Source organism: Misgurnus anguillicaudatus, chromosome 18 (assembly GCF_027580225.2).
Source record: "Misgurnus anguillicaudatus chromosome 18, ASM2758022v2, whole genome shotgun sequence".
Taxonomy (NCBI): Eukaryota; Metazoa; Chordata; class Actinopteri; order Cypriniformes; family Cobitidae; genus Misgurnus; species Misgurnus anguillicaudatus.
This window is the reverse complement of record NC_073354.2, coordinates 20,891,668-20,912,537: the sequence shown is the minus strand read 5'-3', so window position 1 is coordinate 20,912,537 and position 20,870 is coordinate 20,891,668. Positions and strand designations below refer to the sequence as shown.

Here is a 20,870-nt window from a genome sequence, read left to right as displayed (position 1 = left end):
AATTTTAAGCCATCACTTAATGACAACTAATCTGACAGTGTGACCGCCAGGCAGGCTGTGCCTGAAAGGAGATAAGAGGGTTGAAAGTAAGACGTAGACCTGCTCGCAAGTGTGAGCAAGGACAAATGATAGAAGTGACTAAATCAAAGGGAATTCATCAAACTTGTACTGTATAGAGTAAGTTCAAAGAAGTTAAAAAAACTTGCATAGTGTCTGCTTCTCTGTACTGACTGTATCTAGAATACAGAGCCAACAACTTTACTACTCCTGTGACAATTGAAAGAGAGTGTGGTGAGGGTTGTAAAGCCGGTGTGATCTTAAATATTCCTGCTTAATAAGCCATGTGAGGCCATTTTGGAGAAACTGTGGTGCATAGTTATGGTACACCCAGATGTGATAAACTGTGAAACAATTTAAGGTGTCTGCCTGCTTTGTGCTAGGATGTTGCAATATTTGTCAATGGAGAGAAGCCCAATACAGTTATTTTTGTGACTTGTGGTCTTCCAATGATGGACTTATCTCAGTGCCAGGCTCTGGAGGTTGATTGAGGTGCAAGCTAAGGGACAGAAGTGAATTACAGCTGCCAAACCACTGCATTGATCTGTTTCACAGCTCACTTAACCTGTTATTCAATCTATTCCAGTAAGGTTCTATCAGCTTATCTGTCCCATATAGTCTAGCTGATCCACCCTGCTGCTAAGTCAAACCTTTATTGCCTCAGGATATTGACAGCTTTGAGGGATGCAATGACAAACCCTAATATCTCTTCCCTCACTTTTCCTTCTTTTGTTGTATTTGCTCCTTTTTTCTCTAGCAGTAATTATTTTGAGTTTGTATTGGACCTTCTCATCTTCAGACTCTTGTTATTTTTTGCGTCTCTGTCATGATCACTCATATCCAGTGTAGTCTTCACAGACATGACATCCTATCTCTTCATGACTGAGGAAAAGCTATGAATCTTTAATGGGATAGTTCCATACCAAATCTCTTTGACCACATGTTTGTTGCCTCTAAAGACCAAGTATATTATTTTTTAAAATGTCCTCTGTTGTGTAAAACGGGGACAAGAAAGTTACGGAAAAACCAGAGGGGGAGTAGATAGTGACAGAATTTTTGGCTAAACCAATCCTTCAATATAAAAACCCTCTAATTTGGTGTGTGTCTCTCACTCAGATGGTGATTTGTAGGGTCTCGGAAATACTCTGATTAGCTTCTGGCTCTGTTCCACAGTCAGGGCACTTTATAACACACTCTTCACACGTGTTCCCACTCACACATTCATCAGTCATCATGCATTAGCTGTGAATGAGCTCTCTGGATGATTAATGCAAATTTTGCATCGATCTCAGCCCTGAGCTCAGCTGTAGTAGTCTCCCTGGTTTTCACCTGCAGAACTGCTCACCCAGCCTCTGTGACTCCATTGCGAACCAAAGGTCATTCTCATTAGTTTGGGCACACTAGAGACAAAACTCTACATTGGCCAGATAAGCATAGAGAAACTGCATGATGGCCAGGTAAAGCTTACACAGCAATGGGCAAAAGTGATGTTTTTGGCCTTTATTTAAAAAAAGATGCATGAAAAATTGTGTGTGTGTGTGTGTGTTGAGTATAAACTGAAGCTCGGCTTGGCAAAAACACACAGCACATGTATAAATTCATACATAGCCCGGGACAATATTAAAAAATATAACCACAAATAAGCAGAGTCCGCTAGTTTGTTCAAAAAAAATTAATTCCCTGCAAAAAAGGCCATCAAGTGCATCTCAGAGAATAGCGTGGACGCTCTTCACACCTAGAGCGGGGACGCGCGCCACACAGCCGAAATGAGAAAGACGTGGTCCGAACTGCACTGTCTGGAGAATAACTAGCCCACTGATAAAACATCTTGGAGAATAGCGCGGACACCCTTCACACCGCGAGCGTGCATGCGCGCCACATTGCCGAAATGAGATAAAGACGTAGTCCGTCATGTCTGGAGGTTAGCCAGTTGATAAAACGCGTGTCCGTGAGAACTGTAAGTGGACTTATGTTTTGGGTTTATTTAAGCCTGTTATTGTATAGACTGTTTCAGCAATAACAACATAAACAAGCGGCTGCACGTAGCTTCCGGTAAACTCCGCTAAGAATAAATAACAACAAAGTACTTTAAACGTAGTTTATTTATATAACAAGCAAAAAAACAACACATAGATTACCTAGGAAACCAAAACATTTGTTATTTTCGACGAAGCATTTGTTCAAGAGATCAGTTTAGCAACTAGTCAGACCATTAAAAAAACAAAACCGGAAGTAAGGTTCGGATCCAGACGTGTATCACGTGCTTCCAATGAAACCGTCTATAAGTCTATAGTTCTTGCAAATTTAAAGTAAGTTAGCTGGTGATTTTGTTGTTTGAGCAACCTGCTACTTAGGTTTCACGTGCCTGTTGATTCGATATAATTGTTGAGCGCTCTTGCTCATGTTATTTATGTGCCTTATTTACATGCTACAGTAGTTACACTCCTTTAAGATAATGTAATTAATAGGGGGAAATAATCAGTTTTTACAATTTTCGCGCTATCTATCATCGTTTGCCAGACGTTTTACAACATCTGCTTTAGTTTGTGTTTATTAACCCTGTGTTAATTAGTTTCACTTCATCGCTGCTATTACCATTAGAGGTAAAAACATTTAATTCATTAATAATCTATGTGTTTATTTTCTGTCATAGTTTTTTCAAAATTAAGTTTTATTTGAGTGTTTTAAATAAACATTAACATTTTCATCATAATGCTTACACACTGCCCCTTTGATTGCCACACCCTCGGCCCTGGACCGGCCACCCCCCAACCCTACCTCCTTAACTTACACATTTTCTGCGGGAAACCCTGAATAAGGATCATCAGCTATTAATTACAGATAAAGATTGCTGTACCCTTTATTACCTGTAGGGTTTGTATTTTCAGTTTTTGTATTTTCATACAAAACCCAGATTTCCTAATTCGCTGCGGTTTGCCTTTTTGCCAAACTATTTTGTTCAAAAAATACTTTAAAGGGCACCTATGATCCGATTCGCAATTTTATATTTCCTTTTGTGTGTAAGTATTAATACATGTTAATGATATACAAAAGCTACACACCCCAAAGTAAACGATGACGCGAGTTATCGTCTCCAAGATAAATCTCTTTTCTTGGACTACAACAAACACACGGATTGTAGGCAACAGTTTACTTCCTGGGATTGGTGATGTAGTAAAGACCGACATTATCATAATTCCTCCCACTTCAGACTCACAGCCTGTAAGTTAACTCCTGTTAGCATTGCATTATGACCGAATCTTTTAAACATGGTAAGGAGCCTCACATTTCTGGCTGACGTCAGAAGTATTCAGGCCAATCACAGCGTACAGATTAGCTGGCCAATCAGGGACACAGCGCTTTTCAAATTGATGAGTTTTCAGAGAGTGAAATCTGGAGCTTCAAAAATGTACGGTATATGGAAAATAATGTGTTTTTGAACCATAAACCACGCTAACACATTATATTATACCAAAATACACAAAATAATGCCCTTAAAAAATAAATGTAACGTCTTGTCAATTTTGTACCATATAATTTTGTTGATGGTTTAATCTAACCTGTAATTAAATTGTTCAATTCCCCCTGGAATCACTTTTGACCAGTAGTGTATATAGTGATTATTGTCCATTTGATATAATGTTGAAATAATGAAAATGTATTGGAAAATTTTCTTGGATGGATGGATTACCTCGCATTAAGAAAATATGCTAAGACTATTCAAATATGTGATTCTTATTCCTTCCTTCAAACTGGTTGCCATGACAACCACATCCCATCATAGTGATGGATTGATCTATGATGGACAGGTTGTGACCCCTCAGGGCATGACATAATCAGCTCAAGATGGAGACTTTGGATAGAGCATGTTGAAGGAGGAGATGAAGGAGAAGAGCGTGTTTATAACATGTCATCTGGTCTAAACTGAAGAAGACCTATTCACAAGAGTGAATCAGAACCTTTCCATGTTTAAATTTGCAGCAAATGGAAAAAAGAAAATAACACTTCAGTGACAAATGCTAAGATGTTAAAGCCATCACTCTTTTGTTTTAGATAGTAAGCAAGAAGATTGTTTACAGCCAGCATGCATCAATGCGATCAGTCTTAGACTTTTGCCCTTCGTACCGTTTCTCAACTGAAAAACTAAAAAAAGAGAAACGTTCACATGCAGGGCCAAAAGGTCATCTGCTACCAAGCCAAGGACAAAGTGATTGGAAGAATAATCTCACAGAGGGAATAAAAGGGTCCTTGGTAAAAGTACGAGCCTTTAAAAAAAAGAACCCATAATCCCCTTGGGAAAATACCCCACTTGCTTCACCTATAAACTACGGTCATGCCTGGCAGGCTGGCTGCTGAGGCAGCAGGGATACGAACAGGTTTAAATTCTCATCATCACATGGACCAGCACATCATTCCATCCCAGTTTATTTCTTTGAGATTGCTTCACCTCCTCCAGTGAGACCAGTGTGCGGTCTTTATTGAGATAGACTTGCCCAGTGAATTTATGGTGAGTTGATTTTCAGTGTAAGGTCTTGGGTGATTGTAGTAATCATCACTTTTACCTAGAATGCACTGGGTGGTCAGTAGCCTTTTCAATGCCTTCGGTATGTACTGACATAGATCTATTCACACACACTGGTGCTGAACACAGGGGGGCAGTCGGACATTTACTTTGTCATCTAAGCTCACAGCTAGGAAAATGTTTAGGGTGTTTTTTCTCAGTATAGCTGTAAAAACTGAAATAGGTTGAAAGCATTCATCCCTAGAGTTCTCTGTTCTGGCATTTTAGAGGACACGAGAAGGGACAGCATAATGTATGTCTTCTAATTCCTCAGATTTCTGTGTTTTTATAAATACCTGAACTCGTGCGAAGTGCAACTGCAACCGCTTATGTTTTGGACTGTAGCAAATGACTACTATCTATTTCTATGTTCTCTTTAAAGGTGCAGTGTGTAATTTTTAGAAGAATCTCTTGACAGAAATGCAAAATAATATACAAAACTATATTGTCAGGGGTGTATAAAGACCTTTAATAATGAACCGTTATGTTATTATTAGCTTAGAATGAGACGTTTTTATCTACATACCGAGGGTCCCCTTACATGGAAGTCGCCATTTTGTGCCGCCATGTTTCTACAGATCCCTTAACGGACAAACTTTTTTACTAAGTTGTCTCCGACGATGACATGTTTGTCCAGTGGAGGCTACCGTAGCTTCTCTATTCTTTTTAAAATCGAGGGATGAACTGAGCCATTGGTTGCAATTCGCAACCTCACCACTAGATTCTGCAAAAATGTACACACTGCACCTTTAAGTGTATACTGTTTGCTGTATTAAGTATATTAAGTGTATACTGTCTTTGTTAAGTGTCCTTGAGCATGGGAAAGGCACTATAGAAATAAAACATTATTATTATTATTTATTAATTATTATTGTTATTATTATTATTATTATTATTATTGCCAGACTGGTCTCAGGATCATGGACAAAAAATATTCGGCAATGATGGTAAAGTAAGGAAAAACCAATACAGCTACTTAATAGCCTCTTTCACACAGTAATTTTGGTAGATTATCATGAATTTACTAGAATGAATTCACCAGTAAATACAAAAATGTGCCATTCACACACACAGTGACAATCCGTCTTTTTACCAGTGAGATATCATTGACACATCAGCTCAGTGTTTATTCGTTAATAGTGGTGGGTGATGACTTTGTCCGTATTTTGTTGTTTTCACTTTGGTGGCAAACGCTGACAGTCGCGCAGTTGCTCATGACCAAACAACATTGCATTAGGTGACTTCAAACACATTAAGCTTCACAGACGGTGTGTTAAGGACATGGGCAATTCGGCAAATAGATGGTAAGCTGTTTACAACAACTTTGGTGAAGAAATATGGATGTTAACTTCAGGTTTGCTGGACTTTAAGCAGCATGTGCGTGGAAGCGTCCGTAAACAGTGTGGGGGTAAATGCGTCAAAAAGTGTTTTTCTATATAGCTAATTTTGCCCTTCATGACAACTGTGAGGGGGGATAATTGTTTTGTAAATTATCCATTTAAACTATATTAAGCTTTAAAGTTCTGCATAATTAAGGGCATGGGCACTTGAGTGAGGGGTGAACTGCTACTGCTGTCACTAGAGTCGAGCTAGCCAGGTGTGGTTTCAGCAACCAGCCACCTCAGCTTTACCCATGTCCCGCCTCTATACCCATTTTCGGTTATCAGCAAATGATGCGCTGTGACGCGCGGCCAAGATGGCGACGGCAGACAACGCAAACTTTAAGCTTCATAAAAGCTCTTCACAGACCTATGGGTGACGTCACAGACACTACGTCCATATTTTTTTACAGTCTTTGGTGGTGACTAGAGGTCTACATGGAAGACCTGAGACCCGAGGACCCGGGACCCGACCCGAGAGCCATACGGGTTCGGGTCTATATTTAAAATGATCAGCCGGGTCGGGTCTATTACTTCGGGTCCCGGGTCTGTTTAACATTGTGGGTAATACCCGAGTCGATCAGACTCTGAGAACACACACTCACATTTAAATAAAATATTTCAAAATGATGCTCTATGATGCTCTATGATGCTCAAACTGCGTTAAAAAGTTTATATTTGGTTGCTTCAACCAGGCAGCTAATGCGCATGTGCTCTTGTAATGTTTCTCTGGCTACCAGTCAGGAGCTTCTGCAGTGAGACGCAATGACTTTACGTTTGACAATTGGCTCTTTTATTTAGAAGGCGGGACTTATTCCGCCATACAGTGCGTTTTGCACTGACTTCTCTTATTTTTATAATAATATTATAAATTGGCCGTCTTGCTGTTATATCTAAAGTTTTCGCGACTCTGCTCAAAGAGCACAGAGATGATAGCAAAGAAGTAAAGCTAACGAAAGCAGCCATGACACTGAACGAGCAATCGTTATTATAATCCAAATGGGCAAACAGTATAAATTATTATGAAAGTTGACCCGATAAACAACAAATGTTGAACTGCGTTATTCATCAACGTGACTGTAAAGTGGACTTTTATATCTGTAATTAAGCATTAAGCATTTCAATCGTCAAGAGAGGAATAACATGAATGGAACTTTCTTGTCAGGTACAAGGATACGAGGGAGAATGCTAACTTCTGTGGGTAAGACAAAAACTAAAATTTTCCCTACTTGTTTATTGACTTATTAATAACATTTAGCTAAAGTATATTTGCCGGTCAGGTCTGTGTCTTCCCGGACGGGTTCGGGTCCAGCTTTTAAATAATAGACGGGTCCGGGTCGGTTCAGTCTAGCACATTTACATCTATTCGGGTTCGGGTAGGAATTTTTGGACCCGTGTAGACCTCTAGTGGTGACGCTCTGCCAAGATGGCTCCGCCAGTCTTCAAAAACAGGGGAAAACTTTTTTCTCTTCAGAAACCTACAGGGGACGTCACGGACACTACATTCATTATTTATACAGTCTATGGTCTGAACATGTAATATGCATACTTATGATGTCATCCTTTCATAAATTTGTGTTTTTGTAGTTTACATGAAGATGATACAATAAAATTTTGAAAAATGTGCATTTTTAAAAACGTTTTCAAAAAAGTGCACTTTCAAAACATGGTTGATGTACGAATGGCTAAAACGTATGAAAAGTTTTCAGATTTTAGTTGAAAATGTTGTTGTGTAAACAGCCTTTAAATATCATGTCTAATCATGCCAAAACAGAATTCTTAAAATAATTTATCTTAATTTTCCAGATCTAATACATTTAAATACATTCTTTAATTTACTGAACCCATAGTGATGTGTTCATAATGATTTGAATTTGAGATAAATGTTCAATTCTTTTAAATAAAATAGTTAAACCACCACAACACGTTTTAATATAAACCCTCTCTGAGGGCTACGACTCACACATCTATGGGGTCTAGTATTGAAAGCACGAATCATTGTGTGGTAAGAGTGCCCTGAGATTCTTTCATCTTGCTTTTGTCAACACGCTGTCATTACAGGATATCTTACAGCTTAATCTGGACGCCTGGACCCAAACCTGATAGTCTGAGCTGACAAGCAATTTAATTCTGTCTATAATAGCAAATAAGAAATTGCTTTACTCCTGCACCAAATTTCATCTTATCTTCAGACTTGTAATTGGAGTCTAAGAAAACAACAATTTATCCCCTCTGTGCTTTTGGGAAAGCAAAAAAGCTTTCGCCATTCTGTGCTATCTACCAATCCTACAGCTGATGAAGAAAAAGACAATGGATAAAGTAAGTCATAGTCTTATTTTTATATAACGACATCATATCACTTTTTAGGGATCTGAATTCAATTTATCTAATTAATATGGCCATATTTCACATGTAGGCCTGCATTTACCGAAATAAAAAACATGCTTTACAAATGCCATAGAAGAACATTTTTGTCTAAATGGTTCAATATATAGCGTTTAACATCTTAAAAAATGTTCCTTTGTGGCAAAAAAGGTTCTTCATATTATAAAAGGGTATGAAAGAAATTGTACTTCTATGGCATCACTGTGAAGAACCTTGTAAGTATCTTTATTTGTAAGATTATATTATGTGCAGTATTGAGATGGTACTGTTATGTTTTGAAGCGTGGGTGTGGGAAGGACTGAAAACCCAAATTTTGTGAGCAAGCCACAAAGAGCAGGAGTTTCCCAAAACAAGTCAATGAAATCTGTGACTTTCTCTAAAACAAACCTTGAACATACTTGCCCATCAGTTGTACACTGCTGCATTTATGTCATTGGCCTATATTGTTAACAAAAGCAAACACTGTCTATGACGAAGATTATCCCACCATTAAAAGCAGCACATAAATCAACCAGTTCAGCACAAAGTATCAACAAGGGTGAATTAAAGTAAAATGCACACTGCATTTTAAGAACAACATACACATCCTTTTGGATAGGTCACATTGGGTCAATACTTAAAAAACAGGACATCATAGACAGTACTCCTTAATATACTGTACTCGTTCAACGTGAGGGAATGCACCGCATCTGGCTGTTTGAGGAAATACATTACCAAGCCAACAGGATCACACTTTCATTGAGCAGTGAAAGTAAGGTAGCTTTGACTTCCTATTAAGATGTTATCATCTCTACACATCACCGTACACACATTGTTCTTTAAAACAATAACCCCAAGTCGGGGTGTATATTAGCACGGCCAGACAAACATGGAAACAAGTTTATATTCACACTTTCAAACTATGACGTCAATGCATATAAATAGGAGCAACAACAGAGGAAACAGGTGGGTCAAAACTCAAATTAGGTCAGAGAATGATTAATCTCTTGATACTGTTAATCAGTCTGAGGCTAAAATGCCTTTAAAATGTTTTCTTTGTCCGTTTACCAGACACTAAGAAACAGATCATTGTTAGTTTAGAAATGAACCCGTTTCAACCCCAAAATGCTAGGTTTTTTTAACCCATTGTTGGGTCAAATATAAACATTTTCAGGGTTAATTTAACCCAGCAGCTGGGTAGTCCCTTTTTGATCCAACGTTGGCTTAAAAATAACCCAACATTTTTCAGTGTACATTTAAAATATAAGCGTGGAGATGCTGACTTTGTGTTCTTGTAGCTTAACTGGTAGAGTTTTAGGCCAATGATGCCAATGTAATGACTTCAAATCATGTTAATTGCATTGGCTACAAGTCTTTGCTCATTTTACTTCAGTTACACAGAGGTTTGTGCCAACCTTTTCTTTATGTAGTAACATACCAGCTAATATCATCAGTATGCTCATCATCACCAATGACAGGCATGACTGCTTACATTTATATCAGCATTTCTTTTATTAAATATATCACTCAGAGTGTCCCATCAATCATGATTAATAGGACCTGCTGAGTTGGACATTTGCTTTACTGTAGTTATTTATATGTGTGTTTTACCTGAGATACGCTGTATTTTGAACCATCATATGAAATCATGTCAAACAGAGATGCATGCTGCACATCAGCACATGTGACATTTACAGTATCTGCAGATTTTAACATGCATTGTGGGCTGAGGAGAGAGGGAAGCTGAACTACTCAGAATAGAGTTTCTGCCATGCAGAATGAGGATGCATTTTTTGGTTATCTGACATATCTGTTGTTGTAATTAACTTTTTTGCATGTCAGCACTACAGAAGGATGCAAATGTTACAGTGTTCTAAATCGGGAGAGCGGGACCCACTAGGAGACCTCAACAAACTTCCAAGAGGACATTTTGTCTTACTACTTACAATAAGACAAAACAAGCAGTAAAATAAGCAAAATCTATATGTTTCTTTATGTTTGGTATATACAAAATTGTTGTTATGTCAAGCTCTAATGTGTTATTGAGTGGAAACTGTGAGTGGGGTGGCCTTGAAATATTGTTGTGGACATTTGAGGGCATTTAAGTTAAAAATTATTAAAGGACAAGTTCGGTATTTTACACTTAAAGCCCTGTTTTCAGATTTCACTGAAATTTGGACATATGATGCTGGCCCGAGAATTTTCGGGTGTTTGTTGTATCAACCCCCACCTCTACAATGGCTGCATATGTGCACTCGAACAATCCTTCCTTAAATGCATTAAACTTTCGTTCAAAAAGACGTGAAACTCACCGAGTGGTCAGGGGTGTTCACTGATATGCTCACACAAAAAAATCGCTGCAAAAGATGCTTTCCAACAGGTTTTGTCGTAGTTTTTGTCCAACTCCATTGACTTGTATTAGATGTGCTGTGAGGTACGGTATTACTCCGCGTCGGTAACGTTGTTTGTATTCTTGCAATTTGCAAAGGCAGATTATCGCCACCAACTGGGCTGGAGTGTCTTTTATTCAAGCTCTCAGCGGAAGAATATACGGGTGTGAGGCGTTTGGAAAATAGGTCCACAAGTTTACAACGAATGGTAAAACACCTGTTGGAAAGCATCTTTTGCAGCGATTTTTGTGTGAGCATATTAGTGAACACCTCTGACCACTCGATGAGTTTCACGTCTTTGTAAACGAAAGTTTAATGCATTTTAGGAAGGATTGTTCCAGTGCACCTATGCAGCCCAAAAGTTCTCGGGCCAGCATCATATGTCCAAATTTCAGTAAAACCTGTTCTATTTCATTATAAACAATCTGAAAACAGGGCTTTAAGTGTAAAATACCGAACTTGTCCTTTAAGACTCTATTATGCAACAGACTTCTATTCTTAGGGTCTATCAAATCTCTTAAATTCTACATATACATTGTTAGGTCTTTTACTGTTACCAATTACAGTGTAGACTGCAAACAATACAAAGACAACTTTTTCACCACTGTCACTCTCTTTATGGTGCAACAGGCACTGAGATGAATTGCTTTAATGGTTTCGTTCAATGCACAAACCTTCAGTGTTCCCGGCTCAGCCAGCTCCAGCGCCTGCCTGTTCAGATCGTTTGCGATGGTTTGACATCGCTGACACAGGTTTTCTCGCCCATGCTTGTGCTCGGATTGCCTTAACTCCGTTACAGACACAGAGCCACCGGCACCCTCCGGGTTTGGCCGGCTGCCGCATTGCACTTCCTCTGCCGAATGAAGCCTTTTCCTTGGATTAAATGCTTGACTGTGCACTGACTGAACACTTGCTGATGTCTCAACCACCTAACGTGAGAAAAGAGCAAAATTATAAAAAATATTTAAATTAATAGATAAATGTCAAGATGATGGACATTTATGTAGACTGCTACTGAAACAACACTCAACTTTGGCTTTAGGTCTCTCATAATTTAACCCAGTGGTTCTTAAACTGGGCATGGGCCCCCATTGGGGGGCACAAGATGATCCTAAGAAAACATGAATTTATCTTGAATTCTGTGTAATTAAACCACAGAAAAATAAGGATACTAACCAACAGCACTGCACTATATCATTTAAATGTTTTATGTAATTCAAATTCACAAAAATATGGACAAATCAAGCCTGAGTTTATATTAATCTATTAGTTTTTCAACCCAACATGCTGGGTTGTGACTGAATGAAATTTTGATCCTTTTAAGGTTAATGCAAAAACATTTTGTCCATTATCCATGGGGTTGAAACAAAGCAGCATTTAGAAAAGTAAATAGAAAATAGATTAAAGTGTCGAAAGCAACCTTATATAGAATGTCCCCTAATTTAATGATTACAATGAAATGAAATGTAAAAAAAAACCCAACAAGTTAACAAAATTATAACATTGTTTAGATGTTGTTTTTCTGTCCCATACAAAATGCCCATACGAATAAAATTGTATGTCAATGCACTGTACTACGTCACTGTGCATAAAAGCGCATGCCAAATACATAAATGTGAATGTAAATCTCACCGTGAACCTCCTGAAATCTTGCATGTGCGCTTCACTTGGTACCCAATAATTGGAGCGCATGTTTCTTTTAAATGTCGCCACGTGTTCGCACCACAGAGTCTGATTTGGTCTAATTCACTTCCAGATTTTTTAATGATGCAAAATTCGTGGATTTCCATAACTCCACGTCACCTTCACAAGTTAGGCTCTCCCATCTTGTAAATATTTAGGCATGATAGAAAACCCTCCAGAAATGTATGAGAGAAAGTCCTGCAAGTTTTCACGTTTTCCAGTCCCACACTGGCACATATTTATTGAAGTTGGGTCTCAAAGTTACGGTAATCAGATTGAGTCACTAATGGGCGGAGCTAAATCGACGTTTACTCAACTCAACCTCGACGTTGATTCAGATGAACTCAGATTACGCGTCTTGTTCTCTTTTAATCCATCTGATGCAAAGTTTTAAAGGAAAAATGTGAACCTTAAAAATACGGTGACATTGACCATGGACTTCATACGGTACAAATTCTTTGTTATGTGTTAGAATATAATTTATATTGCAGTGCATTGGCATACAAATATTAGGCTATCCATATTTTGTATACATGTACAGTTTAAATTTGTTTAAATTGTTAAGTTTACGATTTAAACCGAGTATAACATATCCAACATAATATGCAGTATATCAATATATTCAATATACATATGTAGGAAGATTTTTACACACTGCATTTTCGTATGCGTTTTTTTCGTATTCGTTTTGTTATCGTACAAATTCGTCACGCACACAAACCTTGCACACATCCGATGCGTATTAAAAACAAAGTCTTCGTAAAGTTAGCAGCACTGCGAGTCGATGAATATCAACAAGCTATAGAAATTGAGCATGGCAGTTTTTACAGTTCCTCCCTGCCTGCCTGGGGATGATAGCTGCCGCTGTCCACTGCTCCGCGTGTGTGTGCACGTGTGTGCGCGTTCACTACACTGGGATGATGAGTTAAATGCAGATGTGGGCTACCATACCTGACAATCACGACACTTTCTATCTGTCTTTCTATTCCGTCTATTTGTATTCCTCACTTTGTTTGTCATACTTTGTGCTCCGAGACAATGTGGATCAACTTGTCAGAGAGAAAGAGAGAGAGAGAAAGAGAGAGAGAGCGCAACTACGTGATCCCGTTGTCATGTGAAATCTCAAATACTCTAGCGACACCATGCGGCCATAATCCTCTTTCTTCTATATCAATAAAAATATTTTGAAGTTTATTCATTGATGAGTTGTGTACCCAGGCGTTGCATTACATTTTGCATATAAAAAAGCCTATTTAAATACATATAGCCTACTAACTATTTTTTTCGACTACACGTCAAGAAAATGAAAGACATTTATTTTATATTGCGAGTAAATGTGATCACCGTAGATCACAGATACACGTCTATACGTGGTAAAATAATTTTAAATATACATATAACATGACGGAAAATACTGGTTTACGACAAGACGTAGGCTACAGTAGAAGTCAGAAACATGTCAAGTACGTTTAAAGGAGCTGTTCTTGGTGCTGAAATGAATTGTTCTTCTTCATAAGATGTATAAGTAACCCTAAATTTTAAGCTTATAATTTCTATATTTTAAAGTTTAAGGTTAACAAAACGACAGTTCAAACTAATAATGAGGTTTTACCTTTTGTTTTCGCTTCAGATAATGACTTGACAATCCAAATACGACATCAGTGTCCAAAAGTAAAGTGTCAAGCTCCACAGGTGTCCCCAATTGCTGTACATTTCCTGAGTCTTGATGTGAGTCATGTAAAGCCATGTGAAACCTTTGCTTTCTCGTGCCCTTCTTTCATTTGGGTGTTTAAATTATTGCCCAACAATGCTGCTTAATAAAGCCATGTGGAAGGAGTCAGAGTATAAGAGCAAATAAAGTTGTTTAAGTAAAGACTCAACCACATGTGCATTTAAAAATGACATTTGTCAACAGCTTCAGTGTAGCATTACGTCAATCTATTTCCATCATGTTCACGTGCTCCTCAGCACAGATGCGCGAGCGTACCTGGTTGAACCGAAACTATAGCGATACCATGCGGATCAATTCAAAGGCTCTGCTGATGTCTCCGCCTCTCTCTCTCTCTCTCTCTCTCTCTCTCTCTCTCTCTCTCTCTCTCTCTCTCTCTCTCTCTCTCTCTCTCTGTACCAAATTATTATAACATTTACCGCCCATTTATCCTGAAAATTTCACACATTCCTTACCTTATGTTCTTGTTTAAAAAATGTTTTTAAAAAAGAAACAAAAAGGCATCATTTTGTAATTGTAATCAAATAAATACGTTTGCAAAATAATGTGCCTAAATATAATTCATACAGAGAGATTTAGTCAACTTTAGCCTGCATACAGAAAGCATGTTGCATTGGTAATAAGCACATAACGTCTTTTGGCTGCTGCTCACACGATTTTGATGGGGAACATTTACATTGCCTAGAATTACTGTGGTCTGATCTTCACAATCCATTTGAAATGATTTGTAACATGACTAGTGGTCCCTGGAGTCACACTAGACCTGACTTGAATCCTAAAGACCGGGTCCTGTGGGAATTCCTCAGCTGTTTTCAACCCCGTGTAATCTGGACAAATTCCCATTAAGGATAAGAAACTCAGAAATTCATTCACGAATTCCACTTTTCTTCACTGTTGATTTGAAAGTATATCACCTTAAGACTCATGTTGTTTCTAAACGTCTTAAAGACTTGGCTCAACATTGCTTATACAGATAAAGATATTCTAAATAGACTTTATATAGGCTACTGTTAAATGCTTTTAATTTTTTAACACATTGAGAACGTTTGAAATGCATTGGTATGCATTCCAAAACTTCCAAAAAGTTTTGTTAAAAATAAATCCAAAGTGAAAGAATAAAGCAATACATTGAATTATTTTACATATTTATTGTTTTGTACAAAATGCATGAATACACTCAAATAACATCTGTAAAATCATGCAGTTACATAATAAAAATACAAGTAATACAAATAAAAAGAATGCCTTTTTAAGAATTTCAATGGAGAGGGAGAAAGACAGAGAGACAAGCAAGAGAAAGAAAGTATATACAAGCAAACTATAAACAAGCAGTCATCATTCTGTGAATTCAACAAACCTGCCAAAGTACCAGACCTGTTGATATTGTCCTTAATCTGATCAAGTGGTCCTGAACATTTCACAATTTTGATAGGAACTGTTGAACTGTTGAGAACCACTCGACCAAAGAGGAAGCCACAGGTGCCCGAAGAGAAGAACCCAAATGCAGAGTAAATGCCGTATATCCTTGACCATCTGCTCGAAAAAAAAACCAAACACACTGCAAGCCCGGATCAATCTTGAGAGGTCTTTCTAGACACACCACCTACTGTGTGCGGTTCGTTTCCAACACATGGAGCTTATATAGAGAGAAAACGCACAGGGTCTCATACAGGTTGGTGTGGAATGAGGATCGTGCCGGTTTGACCTGTCAGAGAGGTTCTTGCATGCGTGGGCACTTTAGATGAAGTTCACTCACCCTAAACCTACTTGATAAACTGGTTGTATGAAGATGAACACACCTTTTTCAGTAGAAACCCCTGCTTGGATTCACAGTGTTTCGTCTTTACTTTAATGATTGATCAAACCAATTTACTAATTTCAGTGTCACATAAATTAATTCATATTAAATTATTTTTAAATCACTTTTATATTACTCTGTCAGACAATATGGCCATAAATGGTCCCTAGCTGTCACTGGGGCAGTATCCTACTCTTTTAAAAGGTCCTATATGTATCATTTAGGTACAGATATGTATATTTGATAGCAATATGTATTTTAAGGCACTCTTTGGAACCAACAAGTACCTCTAATGTACTAATATGAGTGCAAATGGGTAGCTTTTGGAGGGGTTCTGACAGTGTATGAATCTTAGCAGATAAGTTAAGCAGAGAGAAGCTTTTCAAATGAGTTTAGATATTTTATGCATAAATACACTTGATGAAAGTTTTATAATAATAACATCTTAAATAACATTCTGATTTTACTTAATAATAATGTAGTTTATATGGAAAGTTTATATGTGTCTAAGATTGATAATAAGGTAGAGCACTATTATAGAATTACAGTAAGATACAATAATGTGTTATATATGCCAAACTATTCTGTATTACACTGAAAAAAATGATTCATTGAATTTAATAAATTTTTAAGGTAAGTGGTTGCAATCAAATTATTTAAGCTACATTTAAAAAAAAGTTTTTAATATTATTTTATTTTACTAATTATTATTTTTTGTTTAAATGTAGCTTAAATAAATTGATTGCAACTGCTTAACTTTAAAAAAAAAATTTAATTCAATGAATCATTTTTTTCAGTGTATTATCTCAAATATTAATTTATTTTTTGTTTGCAAGAATTAATTAGACAGTTAATTATTGCATACAAAAAAATTAATTAATCTTTGGTTCAGCATACTTTCAAAACTTAGGATAGCAGAATGTTAATGTTTATCAGAATTATTGCTAGAATTATTAAATATAGCAATAATCCTTATATTGAAGCACACAGTGATTCAATAAAACAGACGCATTATGTTACACTGCAGTGCAAAAAGAGAAAAAAATAATGAGAGCACATTTTTATTGAGACAAATAAGCAGTCTACTTATAAAACATCAGAAGTTTAAGTCACGTCATCTAATCACACCCTGCTCAAATGGCATGTTAAGTCTCTGATCATTTTCAAGAAATGCATATTTTACTCCTCATTCAAAAATAAGCATGAATGCCAATGTACAGGATATACTTGTAAAGATGCCATCCTATGACTGGAAAAGTCCAACCGGAAGCTGTTGTACACGGCAGACCTGTTCTTTGAGGTCACAGTGAAACTATCCCAACTGCTAACATTCCTCCCCTTTTAAAGAATAGTGATGGAGGATGATGCATAAAATGATAAGTATCAGCACAAGATTAACTTGACAAATATCCTAATAAGAGTGCATCATATGCATTAGATTTTTGGAGAATGTTATTTTAATAATGTAATATTTTAAATATTAACATAAGAAAAGCATCTGCAGGCCAGACAGAATTTTCCTATTCTTTGTATTGTGTGGCACTTCAATTCCATATAAGGTCATAGTACAGTCAATACATTACACTGAATCTTATGATGCCTCTACCAACCCATCAATGGACTGCATGTAAGTTGACTCATGTTTCAAATTTGCATAATAAGTGTTTGATTGGTAAATAAAAATACAAATCATTGGTCCCTATACAGATCATAAAGTAAATGCTGTGCCTAAAACAAGATTATATTGCACACACATGACCAAGTGAAACCGAATGATTTACAAACATAGCTATTCATATGGTGAAACAAATGCAACCAGTTTTCAGCAGATGTTAGACCTCTTAAAGATAAATGCATACACTATTTATGAACTTTAAATTACATTTAAACTGCCTTAAAGCCTATGATTTATTATGAGGGTTGTTGGATTTATTGTTGCCTGTAGGTTCCCAAGAAGGTTCTGCTGGTCTGGTAAGTGCGGAAATCTAACTGGTGTCATGAGGAATTATAAGTATGTGGATTGTGACCATCGCAAAATATGAAAGAAGTCAACATTTTTATAACACTACATTTATGCATTAGCTAGATGCTTTTATCCACAGTACAGTGCAATAAGAATATACATTTTTTTTAGTATCTCTGGGTGTCAAACCCACAACCTTTGCACTGCTAATGCAATGCTCTACCTGTTGAGTGGGAGCACAATAAAATAGCTGGAAATAGCATACTGTTTAAAACAGATCACAAATAACACATGCTATATCTATGAAGTCATCTGTAGGCCATTAGAGAAATGGGAGGGAGAAAGATGGAATGCTGTTTGTACTGAACTAAACAATGGCTCCACCACATTCTTCTTCTGAGAGAGGCTCTGTGACATTTTTTTGCTTTTGTGACGGATCTGTAAGAAATCAGCTTTAACTGTGTAAATTTATGCAGTGTCCAGTTTTATATTCAGTGTTTATTTAAAGAAATTCAATAACATTTTATTTCTATAACACTTTGCGCAATGTGAATACAATTTAACACAAGGCAGTATAGAGACAGGAAGAAAGATACAACATCATAAGAATGATATAACATCATAAGATGTTCAATGCAAGTTTCTGTTAAACTGAACACCTATTCTTGCAAACTGGTAACATTACATATGCATTGTAATATCTTCTTACTTTTTGTATAGTTTCAGTTCGGCATTCTTGTAACATACAAAAATATAGTAAATGGACTACACTGTCCGAAAAAAGGTACAAAAGATGCATTCTTTTCTATCGCTGGGGTGGTTCCGTTTTGTACAGGTATACTAAACATACAACGTTGTATCTTTTTGGGTACATTTATTGTACATAGGGTACAATATTGTGCCCCAAAAGGTACAACATTTCAATGTGATGTATACCCATAATGGTACAAAATGAACCTTTAAGGGTTAGTTAAACTACATTTTATCACTTCTTTCTTACATTATTTATTTAAAGATTTGTTTGTTTGTTTTCCAAAAGTACAGTATGAAATACTTTATTTAAAATAATACATTGTTTACATTTACATTAAGCATTTAGGAGATGCTTTTATCCAAAGCGACTTACAAAGATTATGAAACAATGACGCAATTTGTCATATGGGGGCAATAATACAAGAAGTGCTTATACCAAGTTACTAGTTTTTACAATTCCGAAACAATACCTGTTGAGAGTTTTTTTACAGGTTAGTGTTATAAAAAGCTTTCATTGTGTTGCAAGAGAGATGTTTTTTGTCATAATTCATTGGACCCTATCTGAACTTATGTAGCTGACTGTATACTGTTCAACAGACTTTTGATCAATGCCGTTCATGCTGGTCCTTGTTCCCCTCCCAGAAAAGAAAAAAACTCATTGTGACTAACACATGACTCTTGTTACAAGACAATCACAGATCATAACTCCATGTTAAATAGACACTATTAACCTACAGCACACGAACAATAGCTATGACATACTGTACGTTATGTAGCCTATTGTGGGTAAATACTGTACAATAGGTTTTAAAAACACAGTTATTTCAGTCTTTATTTTATTTATATAATTTCAGTTAGTATAGTTTAGTATAGTTTAAAGTATTTATGAATAAGACTTTATATATTTGTCATTGCCAAAGATTATGAAGGTAGGCTATATTGTTCTTTTTTTTTTTTTTTGTAAAAAAAATGCAAAACCTCAGGAATTCATAACATTCGTAATCATCTGTGGTATGTTTCTTGTCTAACCAGCTATCACTAATTAATACAAGGAGACAAATAAATCAAATTCCCTTTAGTTGAATTTACAGTATATTCTATAGCTCTTCCTTTCAGCCACTAGATGGTGACAGAGACAATGAAACGTCATCACATTAGAGACGTGCTATCCCAGAAAGTAAAATCACCATTGGAACAAACGGCATAATATGTGAGGGTTTTTTTATTTTAACTTTTACAATCCTTTAGTTTAGTAGATGTATTTCAGAGTAACCATCTAAGTTTAGTATGATGCTGGACCAACGTCAGCCTATGAACAGAAACAGAGCAACAGTGCCACTTACTGACAATCAGAGGAACTGCAGTTAGTGATTGGCGATTTCGAAAGCACGCTTCATGAGGCTTCGAAACATTTCGAATCTTTTCTTTCGAATCATTGGTTCGGAGCTTGTTTCAAACTGGCCAAACTCACGTGATTTTAACAAACGAGGCTTCAATACGTCATTACTGTTTCGAAACGTTTCAAAAATCCGAAGATTCATCACTAGGGGGAGTTGATCACAAATGACCAGTGTAGGTGAACTCGAGGCAGATTTATTAAAAAAGTTCATAAATCATTCATCCTTCTGATTAATAACACTACCATTTTGTCTACTTTTGGTTTATAGACAGATTTAATGACAAAAAAGGTAGTTCGTTTTAATGATTTGTTTGCCATATATAAAACTAAAAACACAGAATACACTTTTAATTATGTCTTAATTAAATAAAATAATTTATTTTTCTTAAAAACAAATTTTAGAACAATCTATTCAAAAACTGTTATTTTGTAAAAAGTGAAAAGTGTTTGGAGTCAGATCTTGCTGCTTTTACACTATTTTGACCAGCAGGTGTCGCCAGCGTGTATGGTGTTCGAACGCTTCGAAAAACTGAATCAATTTGCGAAGCAATTGGTTCAATTGATTCGAAGCTTCGTTTCCCCCATCACTAACTGCAGTAACACAGTTGCGAAAAATGTGTTTTGTTATTAACTGTACACATAATGTGAAAGGGGAATTATTTGTTAAGTTTTAATAATAATGGAGAACCAAACATTTTGGCAGCATCACACAATGTGTATAGCATGGAAACACATTTATATGTAATATAAATTGTATATGTTATATTTGCATTTATAATTAATAAAACAAAATA

The 20,870-nt window shown here is 36.5% G+C and overlaps 1 protein-coding gene across 2 annotated transcripts in view; it reads right to left on the bottom strand.

The window, feature by feature from the left end:
• Positions 1 to 14,422, bottom strand: part of kif26aa (kinesin family member 26Aa) — a 98,526-nt gene extending 84,104 nt beyond the window's left edge. The window contains exons 1-2 of one of the 2 annotated variants that reach the window (XM_055186346.2): positions 14,047 to 14,422; positions 11,426 to 11,680 (exon numbers count right to left, since the gene is read on the bottom strand). In XM_055186346.2, the coding sequence (XP_055042321.2) occupies positions 11,426 to 11,680; positions 14,047 to 14,181 (390 nt within the window). In that variant the 5' untranslated portion in view covers positions 14,182 to 14,422. Of the gene's footprint in view, positions 1 to 11,425; positions 11,681 to 12,383; positions 12,637 to 14,046 lie in introns of those variants that run through there. The other variant, XM_055186349.2, reaches the window with a different exon arrangement.
• Positions 14,423 to 20,870: the final 6,448 nt, after the last annotated feature.